The 17,281-nt window shown below is 40.8% G+C and overlaps 1 protein-coding gene across 2 annotated transcripts in view; it reads right to left on the bottom strand.

Moving 5' to 3' along the window:
• ror1 (receptor tyrosine kinase-like orphan receptor 1) overlaps positions 1–17,281 on the bottom strand; it is a 356,306-nt gene that overhangs the window by 2,850 nt on the left and 336,175 nt on the right. For both annotated transcript variants that reach the window (XM_034179554.1, XM_034179555.1), the window contains 3 exons: positions 7,844–8,023; positions 6,748–6,975; positions 5,431–5,795 (listed from right to left, as the gene is read on the bottom strand). In XM_034179554.1, the coding sequence (XP_034035445.1) occupies positions 5,431–5,795; positions 6,748–6,975; positions 7,844–8,023 (773 nt within the window). The remainder of the gene's footprint in view (positions 1–5,430; positions 5,796–6,747; positions 6,976–7,843; positions 8,024–17,281) is intronic.

Below are 17,281 nucleotides of genomic sequence, written 5' to 3'. Positions count from 1 at the left end.
AGGTTTGTTTAGCTCTTTTCTTACTAATGACAACTCAACAGTGTAGGACAACAATAAAAAAAACCTACAAGACTGTGCACATTGCCTCGGCGCTGCACTGGCAACAGCTTTAAGGCCATCATATTTGGTGAGGTACCCAAGCAATAGCTGTCCACAGTCTCGCCAATCTCACCCACAGTACCTTGCAGCTCAATCGGGAATCTAGATTTGTGTAAAACAAGTCCTTTCCAGAATAGTTGTTGCTTATAGCCAAGAAATCTTGAGAAGCACACGTTACGATATGTAACATAAAATCCAAGCATAACTGCAAAAGGTGGCGTGGGGTCAATTTAAATAATGATCTGGACTCTAAGGTTTCCTGATGTAAAGTTCTTCTAAGCATCCTGAGTTTTTATTTTGGGAATTTGTTTGGACTGTAATTTGACTTCTTCTAGGATCTGTTAAGAGTCATGAGCTGGTCATTAAGACAGTTATATTTTTATGACAATACACTCATCTCAACTGAAAGCTGATTAATCATTATATTAATTCAAAGAAAATATTTTTTTTTTGTTCAATTGTTTAAAGTAATTTATCAAAGAAAAAAAACTGACTTAATTTAACTTGGAAATATTCATTTATTTTTCTGCTACTTATTCAGGTCCAGGTGGCAGTGGCAGCATACTCATAGCTCACATAGCCCACACGTCCCCATCCTTGGTCAAACCCTCTAATGCTTCCTGAGGGATTCCAAGGTGTTTACATAAGAGGTGGGCTTCATAGATAATTGGCAAAGCTTGTGGGGAAAACCTGGTCTTGTTAGGAGAGACGGCATCCATCCCACTTTGGATGGAGCAGCTCTCATTTCTAGAAAGCTGGCCAATTTTCTTAAATACTCCAAACCGTGACTATCCAGGGTTGGGACCAGGAAGCAGAGTTGTAGTCTTACACACCTCTCTGCAGCTTCTCTCCCCCTGCCATCCCCTCATTACCCCATCCCCGTAGGTATATGGCATTAGAGAACATAAAGAAGGAATCATATCCTTAAACCTAGTTACAGTGCTTTCTGAAAGACTTCTAGTGTAATGAAACTTATTCCCACTGCTGGGTAGTCCATCAGAGTAAATGTAAATGTTATTAAGAAATGATCAGACAGAAGGGAGTTTTCAGGGAATACTGTTAAGTCTTCAATTTCCATACCATAAGTCAGAACAAGATCTAAGATATGATTAAAGTGGTGGGTGGACTCATTTACATTTTGAGCAAAGCCAATTGAGTCTAATAATAGATTAAATGCAGTGTTGAGGCTGTCATTCTCAGCATCTGTGTGGATGTTAAAATCGCCCACTATAATTATCTGAGCTAAGCACTAAGTCAGACAAAAGTTCTGAAAATTCACAGAGAAACTCACAGTAACGACCAGGAGGACGATAGATAACAACAAATAAAACTGGTTTTTGGGACTTCCAATTTGGATGGACAAGACTAAGAGTCAAGCTTTCAAATGAATTAAAGCTCTGTCTGGGTTTTTGATTAATTAATAAGCTGGAATGGAAGATTGCTGCTAATCCTCCGCCTCGGCCCGTGCTACGAGCGTTCTGGAAATTAGTGTGACTCGGGGGTGTTGACTCATTTAAACTAACATATTCATCCTGCTGTAACCAGGTTTCTGTAAGGCAGAATAAATCAATATGTTGATCAATTATTATATCATTTACTAACAGGGACTTAGAAGAGAGAGACCTAATGTTTAATAGACCACATTTAACTGTTTTAGTCTGTGGTGCAGTTGAAGGTGCTATATTATTTTTTCTTTTTGAATTTTTATGCTTAAATAGATTTTTACTGGTTATTGGTGGTCTGGGAGCAGGCACCGTCTCTACGGGGATGGGGTAATGAGGGGATGGCAGGGGGAGAGAAGCTGCAGAGAGGTGTGTAACACTACAACTCTGCTTCCTGGTCCCAACCCTGGATAGTCACGGTTTGGAGGATTTAAGAAAATTGGCCAGATTTCTAGAAATGAGAGCTGCTCCATCCAAAGTGGGATGGATGCCGTCTCTCCTAACAAGACCAGGTTTTCCCCAGAAGCTTTGCCAATTATCTATGAAGCCCACCTCATTTTTTGGACACCACTCAGACAGCCAGCAATTCAAGGAGAACATGCGGCTAAACATGTCACTCCCGGTCCGATTGGGAAGGGGCCCAGAGAAAACTACAGAGTCCGACATTGTTTTTGCAAAGTTACACACCGATTCAATGTTTATTTTAGTGACCTCCGATTGGCGTAACCGGGGTGTCATTACTGCCGACGTGAATGACAATCTTACCAAATTTACGCTTAGCCTTAGCCAGCAGTTTCAAATTTCCTTCAATGTCGCCTGCTCTGGCCCCCGGAAGACAATTGACTATGGTTGCTGGTGTCGCTAACTTCACATTTCTCAAAACAGAGTCGCCAATAACCAGAGTTTGATCCTCGGCGGGTGTGTCGCCGAGTGGGGAAAAACGGTTAGAAATGTGAATGGGTTGGCGGTGTACACGGGGCTTCTGTTTAGGGCTACGCTTCCTCCTCACAGTCACCCAGTCGGCCTGCTTTCCCGGCTGCTCGGGATCTGCCAGAGGGAAACTAACGGCGGCTAAGCTACCTTAGTCCGCACCGACTACAGGGGCCTGGCTAGCTGTAGAATTTTCCACGGTGCGGAGCCGAGTCTCCAATTCGCCCAGCCTGGCCTCCAAAGCTACGAATAAGCTACACTTATTACAAGTACCATTACTGCTAAACGAGGCCGAGGAATAACTAAATGCCTCACTAAGTGAGATAGAGTATCTCGTCAATAGTTTTACATCCTCATTGAAGACAACTTTGGATGCTGCAGCTCCTCTGAAAAAGAGAGCTTTAAATCAGAAGTGCCTGACTCCGTGGTATAACTCACAAACTCGCAGCTTAAAGCAGATAACCCATAAGTTGGAGAGGAAATGGCGTCTCACTAATTTAGAAGATCTTCACTTAGCCTGGAAAAAGAGTCTGTTGCTCTATAAAAAAGCCCTCCGTAAAGCTAGGACATCTTACTACTCATCACTAATTGAAGAAAATAAGAACAACCCCAGGTTTCTTTTCAGCATTGTAGCCAGGCTGACAAAGAGTCAGAGCTCTACTGAGCCGAGTATTCCTTTAACTTTAACTAGTAATGACTTCATGACTTTCTTTGCTAATAAAATTTTAACTATTAGAGAAAAAATTACTCATAACCATCCCAAAGACGTATCGTTATTTTTGGCTGCTTTCAGTGATGCCGGTATTTGGTTAGACTCTTTCTCTCCGATTGTTCTGTCTGAGTTATTTTCATTAGTTACTTCCTCCAAACCATCAACATGTCTATTAGACCCCATTCCTACCAGGCTGCTCAAGGAAGCCCTACCATTAATTAATGCTTCGATCTTAAATATGATCAATCTATCTTTATTAGTTGGCTATGTACCACAGGCTTTTAAGGTGGCAGTAATTAAACCTTTACTTAAAAAGCCATCACTTGACCCAGCTATCTTAGCTAATTATAGGCCAATCTCCAACCTTCCTTTTCTCTCAAAAATTCTTGAAAGGGTAGCTGTAAAACAGCTAACTGATCATCTGCAGAGGAATGGTCTATTTGAAGAGTTTCAGTCAGGTTTAAGAATTCATCATAGTACAGAAACAGCATTAGTGAAGGTTACAAATGATCTTCTTATGGCCTCAGACAGTGGACTCATCTCTGTGCTTGTTCTGTTAGACCTCAGTGCTGCTTTTGATACTGTTGACCATAAAATTTTATTACAGAGATTAGAGCATGCCATAGGTATTAAAGGCACTGCGCTGCAGTGGTTTGAATCATATTATCTAATAGATTACAATTTGTTCATGTAAATGGGGAATCCTCTTCACAGACTAAGGTTAATTATGGAGTTCCACAAGGTTCTGTGCTAGCACCAATTTTATTCACTTTATACATGTTTCCCTTAGGCAGTATTATTAGACGGCATTGCTTAAATTTTCATTGTTACGCAGATGATACCCAGCTTTATCTATCCATGAAGCCAGAGGACACACACCAATTAGCTAAACTGCAGGATTGTCTTACAGACATAAAGACATGGATGACCTCTAATTTCCTGCTTTTAAACTCAGATAAAACTGACGTTATTGTACTTGGCCCCACAAATCTTAGAAACATGGTGTCTAACCAGATCCTTACTCTGGATGGCATTACCCTGACCTCTAGTATTACTGTGAGAAATCTTGGAGTCATTTTTGATCAGGATATGTCATTCAATGCGCATAATCACAAATATGTAGGACTGCTTTTTTGCATTTGCGCAATATCTCTAAAATTAGAAAGGTCTTGTCTCAGAGTGATGCTGAAAAACTAATTCATGCATTTATTTCCTCTAGGCTGGACTATTGTAATTCATTATTATCAGGTTGTCCTAAAAGTTCCCTGAAAAGCCTTCAGTTAAATCAAAATGCTGCAGCTAGAGTTCCCATGATGCACTGAGTGTTTCTTTCTCTTTTTGCTCTGCATTCACCACTCTGCATTTAATCATTAGTGATTGATCTCTGCTCCCCTCCACAGCATGTCTTTTTCCTGGTTCTCTCCCTCAGCCCCAATCAGTCCCAACAGAAGACTGCCTCCCCCTGAGCCTGGTTCTGCTGGAGGTTTCTTCCTGTTAAAGGAGTTTTTCCTTCCCACTGTTGCCAAGTGCTTGCTCACAGGGGGTCGTTTTGACCGTTGAGGTTTTTCCGTAATTATTGTATGGCCTTGCCTTACAATATAAGGTGCCTTGGGGCAACTGTTTGTTGTGATTTGGCGCTATATAAATAACATTGATTTGATTTTGATTTGATTTACAAGCCACCTTAGAGACATAATCCCTCCAGGTCATCCTCCCAGTTAAACGTGCCTGGAAGACCCCCCAATGAAGATGACCAGGAGACATTTTCAACAGATGCTCAAACTACCTCAGCTGGCTCCTTTTGATGTGAAGGAGCAGTGTCTTTACTCAAGGTTTCTTCCCAGATATTTGAGCTTCTCATCCTGTCCCGGAGTGCAAGCCCAAATACTCTATAGAGGAACCTCATTTCCATCGCTTTTATCTGAAATTTTGTTTTTTTGGTCAATACTCAAAGCTTATAATCATAGGTGAGGACATGAGTCTCGCCTTCTGGCTCAGGTCTTTCTTCACCATGACCATACAGCATCTGCAGGAACTTAGCACCAATCTGTCTGTCGAGTTCAAGCTCCATCTTACCATCACTCATGAACAAGACCCTGAGAGACATGAACCTCTCTACCTGGGGCACTAATTCTCCCTGTGACCCTGACTTGGAAGTAATCAACAGATAAATCAATCCTACCATGTACTACTTATATGCAGATACTTGACAGTTTCTGTTGACCTGTAGTAATGTGTTGAACGTACCTTGGTGGACAGTCCTCTGGGCAGGGCAGCAGTTGCCTCTTTCTCACCATTTCCATTACCTCCTGGTTGGAGAAGCCGTAATAAGGTTGCAGGCCATAGCTGAAGATCTCCCACAGCACCACGCCAAACGACCAAATGTCCGAGTCTGTGGTGAACTTCCCATAGGTGATGGCTTCTGGGGACATCCAGCGGATGGGCAGCAGGGTTTTAGGCTGAATGCAGTAGTAGTCCGAGGAGTAGATCTCTCTGGACAGGCCCAAGTCAGAGATCTTCACATGCAGCTGTTCACCTACTAGAATGTTCCGAGCAGCGAGGTCCTTGTGGATGTAGAAATGACTTGCCAAATACTCCATCCCAGCAGCCACCTTGGGTAGGTTTGTTTACAAATAAATAAATAAATATAAATTAGTCTTAAATATTTAAGATGAGAGAAAAGGAGGAATTACTACTACTATGTGATCTTGTTTTATCCAAAATTTAAATACGATTCATGTGTCTGGACAGGAGAAAAATCAATTTGTGGTTTAAGAGACAAATCAAAATCAAGAACAGGGATTGACTAAAGTAATTACCTCCGCCAAGGAGGTTATGTTTTCGGTCGCGTCCATTTCTTTGTTGGTTGGTTGATTTTGTTTTAGCAGGATTACTCAAAAAATCCTCAACAGATTTCAATGAAATTTCTACCAGGGGTGTATCTTGGCCTAACTTAGAAGTCATTAAATTTTGGTAATGATCCGGAACACGATCAAGATCCAGTAATTTTTATAAGGATTCTTTATCATTGCAGGATAGGGCCAATTTCAACATTTTTGCATCTAACTTCATGAAGGCGGGTCACAAAGGCTGAACAAAAATTAAGTTACGACAACAATAATTTAGCATTTGTTTCTCCTCATTGAATAAACTTATTAGAAAATAAAAAAAACTTGTGTAGTTCATGCAGTTTCTCTTTATAAATACATTTGCTGAAGATCTAAGGGTTTAACCACTGAATCTGAAACATGACGGTAGATGCGTGAATCGACGTGGAATAAGTCTCTATGCCATGTGACGTCAGTGACCCTATGGCCTTGGCGGAGGTTTGTGCTCTCCGAGTGCTTCTAGTTTTTATTACTTTAGATTGATGAAGTGAAAATAAAATGTAACAAAGATAAATGCGTTTTGCAAGAGGACTACATCATTCCACAAATTTAAAATGACAACTGTTGCAGCTCCAGTGCAAACTCAGAGTTGTACTTCTTTGTATCAAATTTAATCAACCTAAATACAGAAGGAAACTTTTGAATCTCTACTTTCATATAATATTTAGAGTTGCACCTGTATTGACATGTGGAGGAAGTCCCCGTGATCCAGGCTGGACTTCACTGTGCCATCCTCGTCACTGCTGCAACCGACGTCAGAGTGCGGCGACCGCATGATGAGGAACTCGTGGAGGTCGCCTTGAGGCAGAAACTCAAACAACATACAGACAGGCTTCTCCTGGGTAACCACGCCCAGCAGGCACACCATGTTGGGGTGCTGCAACTCTGCCAGCACAGCCGCTTCCTGTTTTGGGAAACACAAAAAAGATACATACTGTAAAAGTACGTTTTTCGGTCTTCTCACCACAGCAGATCCAACACATATCTGTATGTTAACTGAGCAGAAAATTTCCACAGGATGCTCTTCCTGATGCAACTCCATGTTAAGGTGAGTACTGTACTGCATGCTCTGCACGCAACATGAAAGCAGTTTCACACTGAGAAGACAAACTCTGGGTGGAGCATCATTTTAAACGCCGGCTACTCAGTGTAGAAGTCTCTGCAAATGAAAAACCATGGACATGCAATTGCACATTTGAGACCGACACAATGCAGACTAGAGTACTAAACGGGACCCCTGAATCTAGAGGAAATAACTGAAATTAAAGTGTTGTACTGTTATGCTGATGATGAACATTTTCAGGATATGAAACATCAGGGTTAATAATTAGCTAGCTTTGCTATCACTGTCTAGCTCTCACAGAGGCTCAGCGAGTTATTGAATGATCACGGCCACACAGCTAGTGAAGTAAAATAATCTGAATGTCTGTTATAAACAGTGTGAAAGTGGGATGGAGGAGTAAGAGCCAACTCCATGTTGCTAGCTGCACAAACATCATTGGCTCCACTCACCAACATGTATTTTTGCAGAATACATACAGATTTTCCAGCATGATTCAACCCGCATCCTTTTTGAGAACACAACTACAGGGTATTAGAGGGGCTTCAACTGAAAACTTACTGCTGGATGTGGTCAAAAATGTCATCATTCCACTTTAAAGCAAAAGACGCGGTAATCAGACTGCCACAGAGATGGTCAAAAAAACTGTTGATGAGATTTATTGCAAAAAAAAGTACGACTTTACAGGTTTGGGCAGTGATGAACTTCTTACCTGCTGGAAGTCGCCCCACAACTGAGTGCTGGAAGGGTCTTTCAGGGTCTTTATGGCCACAAGCTGAGCCTGGTCCATGCCCGGTAGGTAAAGGTGACCTTTGTAGATCTTCCCTAATGAGCATTCTCCGAGCTCCTCCATGAAACGCACAGCCGACAGCGGAAGCTCTTTGGCTTTACTCTGCAAAGAGAAAATTACAGGCGTTAGACATGAAAGACAGAAAAATTACATCCATATTTGCTTTTTTTTGGCCAGAGCTTTTTCCACTCCACGATCCTGGTATGAAAAAGTAGAATAATGATTTGAAATTTACATTACACTGATTGAATCCAGGCAAACTGCCTGATGTAACACCCGAAGTGAGTTTGCACCTATTAAAACAATAAAAATCAGAAACACAGCCATGAGAAGTGATAATTGTCTTAATTATACAAAATCTGTGACATCAGTTCCTAAATAACTCAGTATTTCAAACTGATAAGACTCATAATAAGAGCAGAATAATTATCTGACAATTCCTTAAAGAATTAAATTTGAGGGATATCCGGGGGGACAGAAACCCTACAGTATCAAGTTATTCCTGCTTCTCAAAATCCCATAATTCATTCTCCCGAATCAATTACTTTTTAGTTTCTGCAACCTTAATATGTAAAGTTAAAGACTGTGACAGCATTTTGATCTCTGATCATGCCATGTACAGTCTGATATACAGTAGTGTTCAGAATAATAGTAGTGCTATGTGACTAAAAAGATTAATCCAGGTTTTGAGTATATTTCTTATTGTTACATGGGAAACAAGGTACCAGTAGATTCTCACAAATCCAACAAGACCAAGCATTCATGATATGCACACTCTTAAGGCTATTAGTAAAAAAAAAAAAAAAAAAGTAGAAAAGGGGGTGTTCACAATAATAGTAGTGTGGCATTCAGTCAGTGAGTTCGTCAATTTTGTGGAACAAACAGGTGTGAATCAGGTGTCCCCAATTTAAGGATGAAGCCAGCACCTGTTGAACACGCTTTTCTCTTTGAAGGCCTGAGGAAAATGGGATGTTCAAGACATTGTTCAGAAGAACAGCGTAGTTTGATTAAAAAGTTGATTGGAGAGGGGAAAACTTGTACGCAGGTGCAAAAAATTATAGCCTGTTCATCTACAATGATCTCCAATGCTTTAAAATGGACAAAAAAAACCAGAGACGCGTGGAAGAAAATGGAAAACAACCATCAAAATGGATAGAAGAATAACCAGAATGGCAAAGGCTCACCCATTGATCAGCTCCAGGACGATCAAAGACAGTCTGGAGTTACCTGTAAGTGCTGTGACAGTTAGAAGATGCCTGTGTGAAGCTAATTTATTTGCAAGAATCCCCCGCAAAGTCCCTCTGTTAAATAAAAGATATGTGCAGAAGAGGTTACAATTTGCCAAAGAACACATCAACTGGCCTAAAGAGAAATGGAGGAATATTTTGTGGACTGATGAGAGTAAAATTATTCTTTTTGGGTCCAAGGGCCGCAAACAGTTTGTGAGACGACCCCCAAATTCTGAATTCAAGCCACAGTTCACAGTGAAGACAGTGAAGCATGGTGGTGCAAGCATCATGATATGGGCATGTTTCTCCTACTATGGTGTTGGGCCTATATATCGCATACCAGGTATCATGGATCAGTTTGGATATGTCAAAATACTTGAAGAGGTCATGTTGCCTTATGCTGAAGAGGACATGCCCTTGAAATGGGTGTTTCAACAAGACAATGACCCCAAGCACACTAGTAAACAAGCAAAATCTTGGTTCCAAACCAACAAAATTAATGCCTCACAGATGTGAAGAAATCATGAAAAACTGTAGTTATACAACTACATACTAGTTTAGTGATTCACAGGATTGCTAAAAAAGCAGTTTGAACATAATAGTTTTGAGTTATTAGCATCAACAGCAGATGCTACTATTATTGTGAACACCCCCTTTTCTACTTTTTCTTTTACATAGCACTACTATTATTCTGAACACTACGTATGTAGACCCGGGTCTGTTGCAGGACATCCCCCCAAATGGAAATTTCAACAAGAATGGCTACAAGACCCAGATTTAATAACTTTTCTTGGAAAACAAATAGGTGAATACTTCACAATTAATACTACTGAAACATCTGCAAGTGTCAGATGGTAAACGTTCAAGCCTTACCTCAGGGGTCAGATTATTAATTTAACAAGTTCTAAATCTAAAAGAGTAACACAATAACTCAATATTTCAAGTTTGTGGAAAGCAAATGGGGGGGGGGTTGCTTGTGCAGAAAATCCAAAAGAGATGAAAGTCCTGACTCACGATAGGGACAAAAAACAAAACAAAACAAAAAACAAACAAGGTTTCATATGGATAAATCTATCCAGGGTGCTGTTACCAGGTCAAACCTGCATGGATTCTACAGTGCAACACCTCATCCTGAAAAACTTTATTTACAAATGCAGATGTTCAGAAATAATTTAGCAAAGGTGTTTTTAAAAGTTGTTAAAACTAAAAGCAGAATAACAGAAAGCTTGACAAACATTTATATCCAGGTTCTCAAACGGATAATCTTCTGTTTCTGGCACCTGGCGGTTTCTGATATATGGTGGAACAGACTTCAACTTATTTATACAGTGCCAAGTCACAATACACAATACAGTGCAGCATCTGTACTGTTCTCTGTATTTTCATTAGGGCTCGGTCACACCTCGATGATTTAGTCAGGATTAAAAATGCTGGCATACGTAAAACGTATTTTCTAAAAACAGGTCCATAGTCCTCATATCTTACTGACTGTCTTCATGATGTGTAGATTAGATATTCTGACTAGAAATGAGTCAAATATACTTGTATTGATTTTGTATTTTTGTGGTGCAGGCGGGTTGTGATCGTCTTTCAGTGTGCGACACGTCTAACATGGCTGCTTGTGCATTTACGTTCAGCTCCACGTGCATATCCAGGTAATCCCACATGGAAGGGTGAATATATGCACGTGCGCGTATGAGAAGACTTAAAGGTGTGTGTACAGCTTTAGTTTGTTAAGGATAAGAGGTGAGGAAAAGTTGGAAGAGATTTTGGGATTCCAGGAACTCTGAGAAGAGTAAAGAAAGTCCACAGACTCTGGGGAGTGTGTGTGCGTGCACGTGTGTGTGTGCACAGGCCGCTGCCATTATGAAAGAGACAGATGTTTTTACTTATTGCTTTGTTTAAGGCCCTTCCTCCCTCTCCACAGCCTCAGATCCTCCTCACGCGCTGCAAGCTGCAACTGTCTGTGTTTATGTGTGTCTAAAAGGATTGTCACAGCCACTGACCCCTCGGTGACCCCACAGCAATGTCTGCTGGGAAGAAGAACTCCAGATAAAGTAGGAGATAAGAGGAGCAGGGAAAGTGACACTGGAAGTATAATAAATATGTTGGCAGGTCCTCACATTTTTTTTCACATAGGTTTTTAAGTTATTTAGTGTCCAGGAAAAGAGGTGAAAATGAAACTGTTTTGAAATCTTTATAATTCAGACGTTTTTTTGAAACATCATCCCACCCGCAAACGTGGGAAGAAGTTGCTAAAATAAGTCCTATCTGTCTGCTTTTGTGTCTGTTGGGGATGTTTGTTTTCACCTGTTTGTATTTTCATTATGTGGATTATTTAAAAATGGTATTAAAATTATTTTTTCACATAATTTGGCTGGGAGCAGATTTTGATAAATTTGAATGTCGTCACCCCCCCCCCAACGTTCTTCAATTTTTACATCTTCATAAAATTTTCCAGAAACAAATCACAAATCTCAATGAAACAGTTAGATATTTTTAATGTGTTAATATTTATGAAGCTGCATAATTTAGATCACAATACATAACATGGGAAGTGATCTGTATTGTCATTTTCATTTTGTTATGTTATTAGAGCTAGACAAGCACGGATATGAATGTTCATCCTTGGAAGAGTGATGGATTCTGCTCAGTGCCATTCTAGTTCATGTTATTGGCTCTGCCAAAGGTGGTACTGGTATGGTACAGAATTTGTTTATTCACCTGTCTGTCTGTCTGCTCCTGTATCTTCAAAAAGTAAAGAACAGTTTTAATCAAACTTAGTAGAAACCGTCAGTGGACTGTTCTTTTGCAATACTGGTCATGTCAAGATGAGTGATTAAAGGTCAAGGTCAAATCAGAGGCCACTCTCTAAAATATGTTAATGACTGTTTCTCAGGAATTTTGTGAGATATTGAAATGCAGTTTTCTGCAGACGTCTGCTCTCCTGGTGTTAATGAATGTATCAGACCTCTGACATCAGTGACATCGTGTGATGACGCTAAGCACAGTTGAAAAATTAGCTGGCGTTGTGTCAAGAAGGGCACCCGGTGTAAAAGTTGTGCCAAATCAACATGCAGGTCCACATCAGATCTGCTGACAGAACATACTTTTTTACTCATTTATTTTAATGCTATTTGTATTCTGATAAATAGCGCCCCCACCTGCATGAACTCAGTTCAAAGAGTATGGTGTGCAGACAACAACCTGATTCTCAGTACCTACTGTGCACACTGCACACACATTAAGGAGGACCTGACCTGGACAGCAAACACCACTGCACTCCTGAGAAAGGCTCAACAGAGACTGCACATCCTGAGACATCTCAGAAAGAACAAAGGGTCAGAGAAGCTCTTGATGGCTTTCTACAACGGCTCCATTGAGTTTGGTGTTGAGCTATAGAATTACGCTGTAGTGCTGCCGAGAGGAAATTGCTCCAGAGGGTCATCAACATCACCCAAAAACTCACTGGATGTCCTGTCTGCTCTCTTGAGGCCATCTACAGCACCCAGTGCCTCAGGAGAGCCCAAAGCATCTTCAGAGACTCCGCCCACCCTGGTCATCCCACGTTTGAACTGTTACCCTCAGGCAGAAGCTTCAGAACGATTATGTCCAAAAATAACAAACTGAAGAACAGTTTTTACCCCAGAGCTGTCATAGACCTGATAATACTTGAATTTGAACACTCAATACAGATATGCAATGTTCTTTAGTGTTAATCATATAATTTTTATTTATTCTCATTTCTAGTATCTTTTAAACAGCAATGAAATGAGAGTCTTCAACTCAGCTTTGTTGTACTTTTGTACAATGACAATTAGAGATATTCTGATTCTGAAAGAGAAAAGCTGTGACCCTCACTGAAGGTTTGTGCTGTCTCAGTGTCCTCTGATTTAAATATGATTCTTGAAAAAACAAAAAATGTTTTGACATTTTGTTGCACATTCTCAGTAATTCTGCATCAAATCCTCATGGCAGACTGATTTATCTGTATTTTGTGAGCAGAAAAAACATTTTCATAACTGTCACACTAAAGGATCTTTTATGACATTTCAGGATGGGTAAACGTTCGGGTGTCTGATTGATCTTGTTTTGTCATCGTATTGACTCTGCCGCTGCCTCTGACGCTTGGACCATTTTTCAAAATCCTTTAAAATCCAGGCATAATTTGAGAAGTGCACGGTTGTCATTTTGAAAACAGCTCTCTGATCTTTGGGAAAGATGATTCTTTGCAGATACAAGGTCATTTTCTAAATGCAGCACTGCAAGGCCCTTGTTAAATCACTAAAATGTTACAGTACTTCCCTTCTAAAAAGGAAAGTAAATCCATACAATTAATGTCCTTTGACACTTGTATGAAATTTTGTGGTCCTCTCTACAGATGGTGATGGTAATATTATACACATTACCTTGAGCATCAGCTCTGGTTTGCATAGACACGCTGTCTAGATAATCTGCCATCGCTGAAATTATGTGAGAAAAACACACATTAGGTGACCGGGTTTGCAAGCCTTGAAAGAAATATGATATAAATCATGATGTGAGCTCTGTGTCAGCTGGAACAGCGGGAGGGAAAAAAAGACTGGGCAGGAAGACGAAAAAGAGTTCCAAGGATGAGAGATGGAAGGAGGGCTAGAAGAACAACAAAGAGAGATGGATCAAGCGAGATGGATGAGAGGGAGCTGTGGAATCAGGTGGTGGGAGGAGGAGAGAAATGTGAGAGAAAAGTGAGAGAAAAGAGATGCAGGTGAACATTCCAGGACCCCCCCAGGCTCTGAGGAAACATCTGAAGCTTTTGAGCTCACACAGGTCAACTACACACCTTCAGTGTATTAATGTGGAGTTGTGGACACTCACCTTCACGCTACAGAATCCGGGGATAAATACTAGCACCAATGAGCCTCAAGGCCTATATAGGATTTAATTCTTCTACAACCCAATTCAAATCAAAATCAAATCAAATCAATTTTATTTATATAGCGCCAAATCACAACAAACAGTTGCCCCAAGGCGCTTTATATTGTAAGGCAAAAGCCATACAATAATTACAGAAAAACCCCAATGGTCAAAACAACCCCCTATGAGCAAGCACTTGGCGACAGTGGGAAGGAAAAACTCCCTTTTAACAGGAAGAAACCTCCACCAGAACCAGGCTCAGGGAGGGGCAGTCTTCTGCTGGGACTGGTTGGGGCTGAGAGTCAGGAAAAGACAGGCTGTGGAAGAGAGCAGAGATCAATCACTAATGATTAAATGCAGATTGGTGCATACAGAGCAAAAAGAGGTGAATAAAAAGAAACACATCATGGGAACCCCCCAGCAGTCTAAGTCTATAGCAGCATAACTAAGGGATGGTTCAGGGTCACCTGATCCAACCCTAACTATAAGCAGCACCGCCGTTCGGCATAAGCAGACTACGCAGCCTGCGTGGGGCACCAACCATGTTGCACTAGTTTGCAGGGCCTCCAATTGACTGAAAAATGTGTTGAAATTATTACATTTCAAAATCAATATGAATTATTTATGAATAGGCCCATCGTTTTTGTCTTTAAACATTGTGTAGGCCCCTACCCCATTACTTAATTGTGGCAAATTAACAGTTTTTTTTTTTTGCCTAATATAAAGCCCCCATCCACCCCCGCCCTGATTCCCTGAAATGGTACAGCCCTGTTTGCGTCTTTCTCTGTTCGCTGTGTCGCCTAACCAGGGTTGCCAGATGTGACGATTTCCAGCCCAATAAATGCTCATAAATGCAAGGAGGCACTAAATCCTGCGCAATTTGAACCAGGGTCGGACTGGGAACAAATTTTTGCCCTGGCATTTTTCCTCTGGACCAGCCCACTATTGGCCCAACGAATCCACCCCCAAACACGCACACCCACCCGTCCATGCCGAACCCCCAATGAAGAAATACTATACACCTAAACACCATGAACACACACTTTCACTGTCATTTCACCTTGATCATAGTACAAAACGCATTCCCGGCGCCACGAGGGGGCATCCTGATAACATTAAAGGCAATTACATATTTTGACAAAATTACAAGTTTAAATGACTATATATATATATATATATATATATATATATATATATATATATATATATATAAACATCATGAGGTTTATGTCACAGAAATCCTACTTTCCATGTTATTTTATTTGTCTAAAAATAAATGTCTGAGGTTCCTTATGTTAAACAAGAAATTATCTAATCTGAAATAACAGGTGGTTTTAATACAGATGAAAGGTTTCTAAAGAACCATTTATTGATTTATTTACCTATTTTAATTACAAGTGTTCTAAACTTTTTTTTAACAGTAATCAGAAATTTTGAGGTAACAACAAAAAAACATTTCCAATGATTTCATGATCTTCAGAAAACTGCTCTCTAAATGAGCAGTCCTGTCACATGTTAATGTTTTGTACAGATCAGTGGTTTCTGCACCAATCGGATTGGTCCAATCCATTTTGTAGAGATGATTGGTTTCTGCCACGAGTCTTCCGCGTTTTGGCCCGACGCGGCGTTCCTATTGGACAATGCGAAGGTACGTCACAGCTCAGAGTGTCGAAAGGTGGCGCACCTCATCTCGACAGAACACCGGCTCTGTGGAATGCAGGAGATCACTTGACCGAGGGTCTATACGTTCAAATAATAATTTTATAAAATTCTGTCATCACTCTTCACTCTTAGTCAATCTCTTACAACAGTGCAGCATAAATACACAAGCTTTCCAGGAGCGCACGTCTCCTCCGGTGCGCACTTTTTTTTTGTTAATATTTTTTTTTTTCTGGCGCCGGGTCTGACAAAACGGAAGCAAAAGCAGCACACAAGCGGAAAAAAGTTTTTGTCTCCAAAGTGTGTGTGTGAGTGAGAGAGAGAGAAAGAGAGAGAGGGAGAGAGAAAGAGAGAGAGAGAGAGAGGTAATGTGTAACCACTGCTAGGATTCACACAGCAGCAAATTAAGGAGCTGAAGTCCGTAGCTGTTGCATTTAAAGATTAACAAAAGTAAAGCACAGTTAATTAGGATAAAAGAAACGATTCCAACCTTGTAATCAGTAGGTGAGCGGCGAGAAGTCCAGGCGCCGAGGACTCAGTCCATTCACAGGGGCGGGAGCGGCCACCTGCTCTTCTTGCAATCTGATTGGCCACCCTGTATGCTTCTCCAATTGTCATTGGCTGTTGGTCATGTAAATCATTGTGCTCGATGTAAGTCTCCGTTGTGTGATCAAACGTAAACAAAACTAAAACCTAGAATAAGACTGCGCCGTGTATGAAACACTACAGAACTTTTATTTTGACACAAACTCAGAAAGTGGTTCTGCAGCTGCGCCGATTAAATGCTGTAGCTTCACCGATCACGGACTTTCCTCGTGTTGACAGCAGCGCGTGGTTCGAGAACACTGTATATTTCCATAATCTCTATAAATATGGGAGGGCCGGCCCACGCACGTCTAAACGTGCAGCGGCCCACCGGGCAAATGCCCAAAATCACAGATTATCAGTCCGAGCCTGATTTGAACTGATTTTTAAAATGTGTGTGGCAATTCTATACAAAAAACTTGTCCAGGACCAGTGTGCCATATTTTTACCCTAAACAAACCAATTGGATGGGTAAACACCCAATCTGGCAACCCTGCGCCCAACTGAAGTAGCGCTAGCCCACATTCGATTCTGACACGAGACGACAAGTTGCCACTATGCCACAATTAAACAATGAAGTGACAGCAGGAGTCTGGAGCTGAAAAACGGAGGAAAAAGAAACAAAAAGATGATGCCCGTGCATCCCTTGCTGGTAAGTACGTGTTAAAGGTTTAAATTGTTTTGATTATTTAATGTTCAGTGGTGCTAGGTTGCATTGGCTTTGCTGATTTGATGTAGCTTTAAACGCTAAACTAATCTGGATATTACAAGGCATGTGGCACGTTTGCAAATAGTTGGGCAGTGTAGTTTGAAGATTTTGAGTGCCTTATAAGTCAACAAAGTCCTAGTTAGCCGTCAGTGCACTACTTAGGTCCAAATCTATTCTGCCTGACAACATGATCAGATAGCAACTATAAATCTGACAGGCTGATAAATATACCAAGAATAGTGAGAATAATTTCAGAACTTTTATTTAAGGCATATGTATGTA

This window comes from Thalassophryne amazonica, chromosome 10 (assembly GCF_902500255.1).
Source record: "Thalassophryne amazonica chromosome 10, fThaAma1.1, whole genome shotgun sequence".
NCBI lineage: Eukaryota > Metazoa > Chordata > Actinopteri > Batrachoidiformes > Batrachoididae > Thalassophryne > Thalassophryne amazonica.
This window is presented reverse-complemented; position numbering and strand designations above follow the sequence as displayed.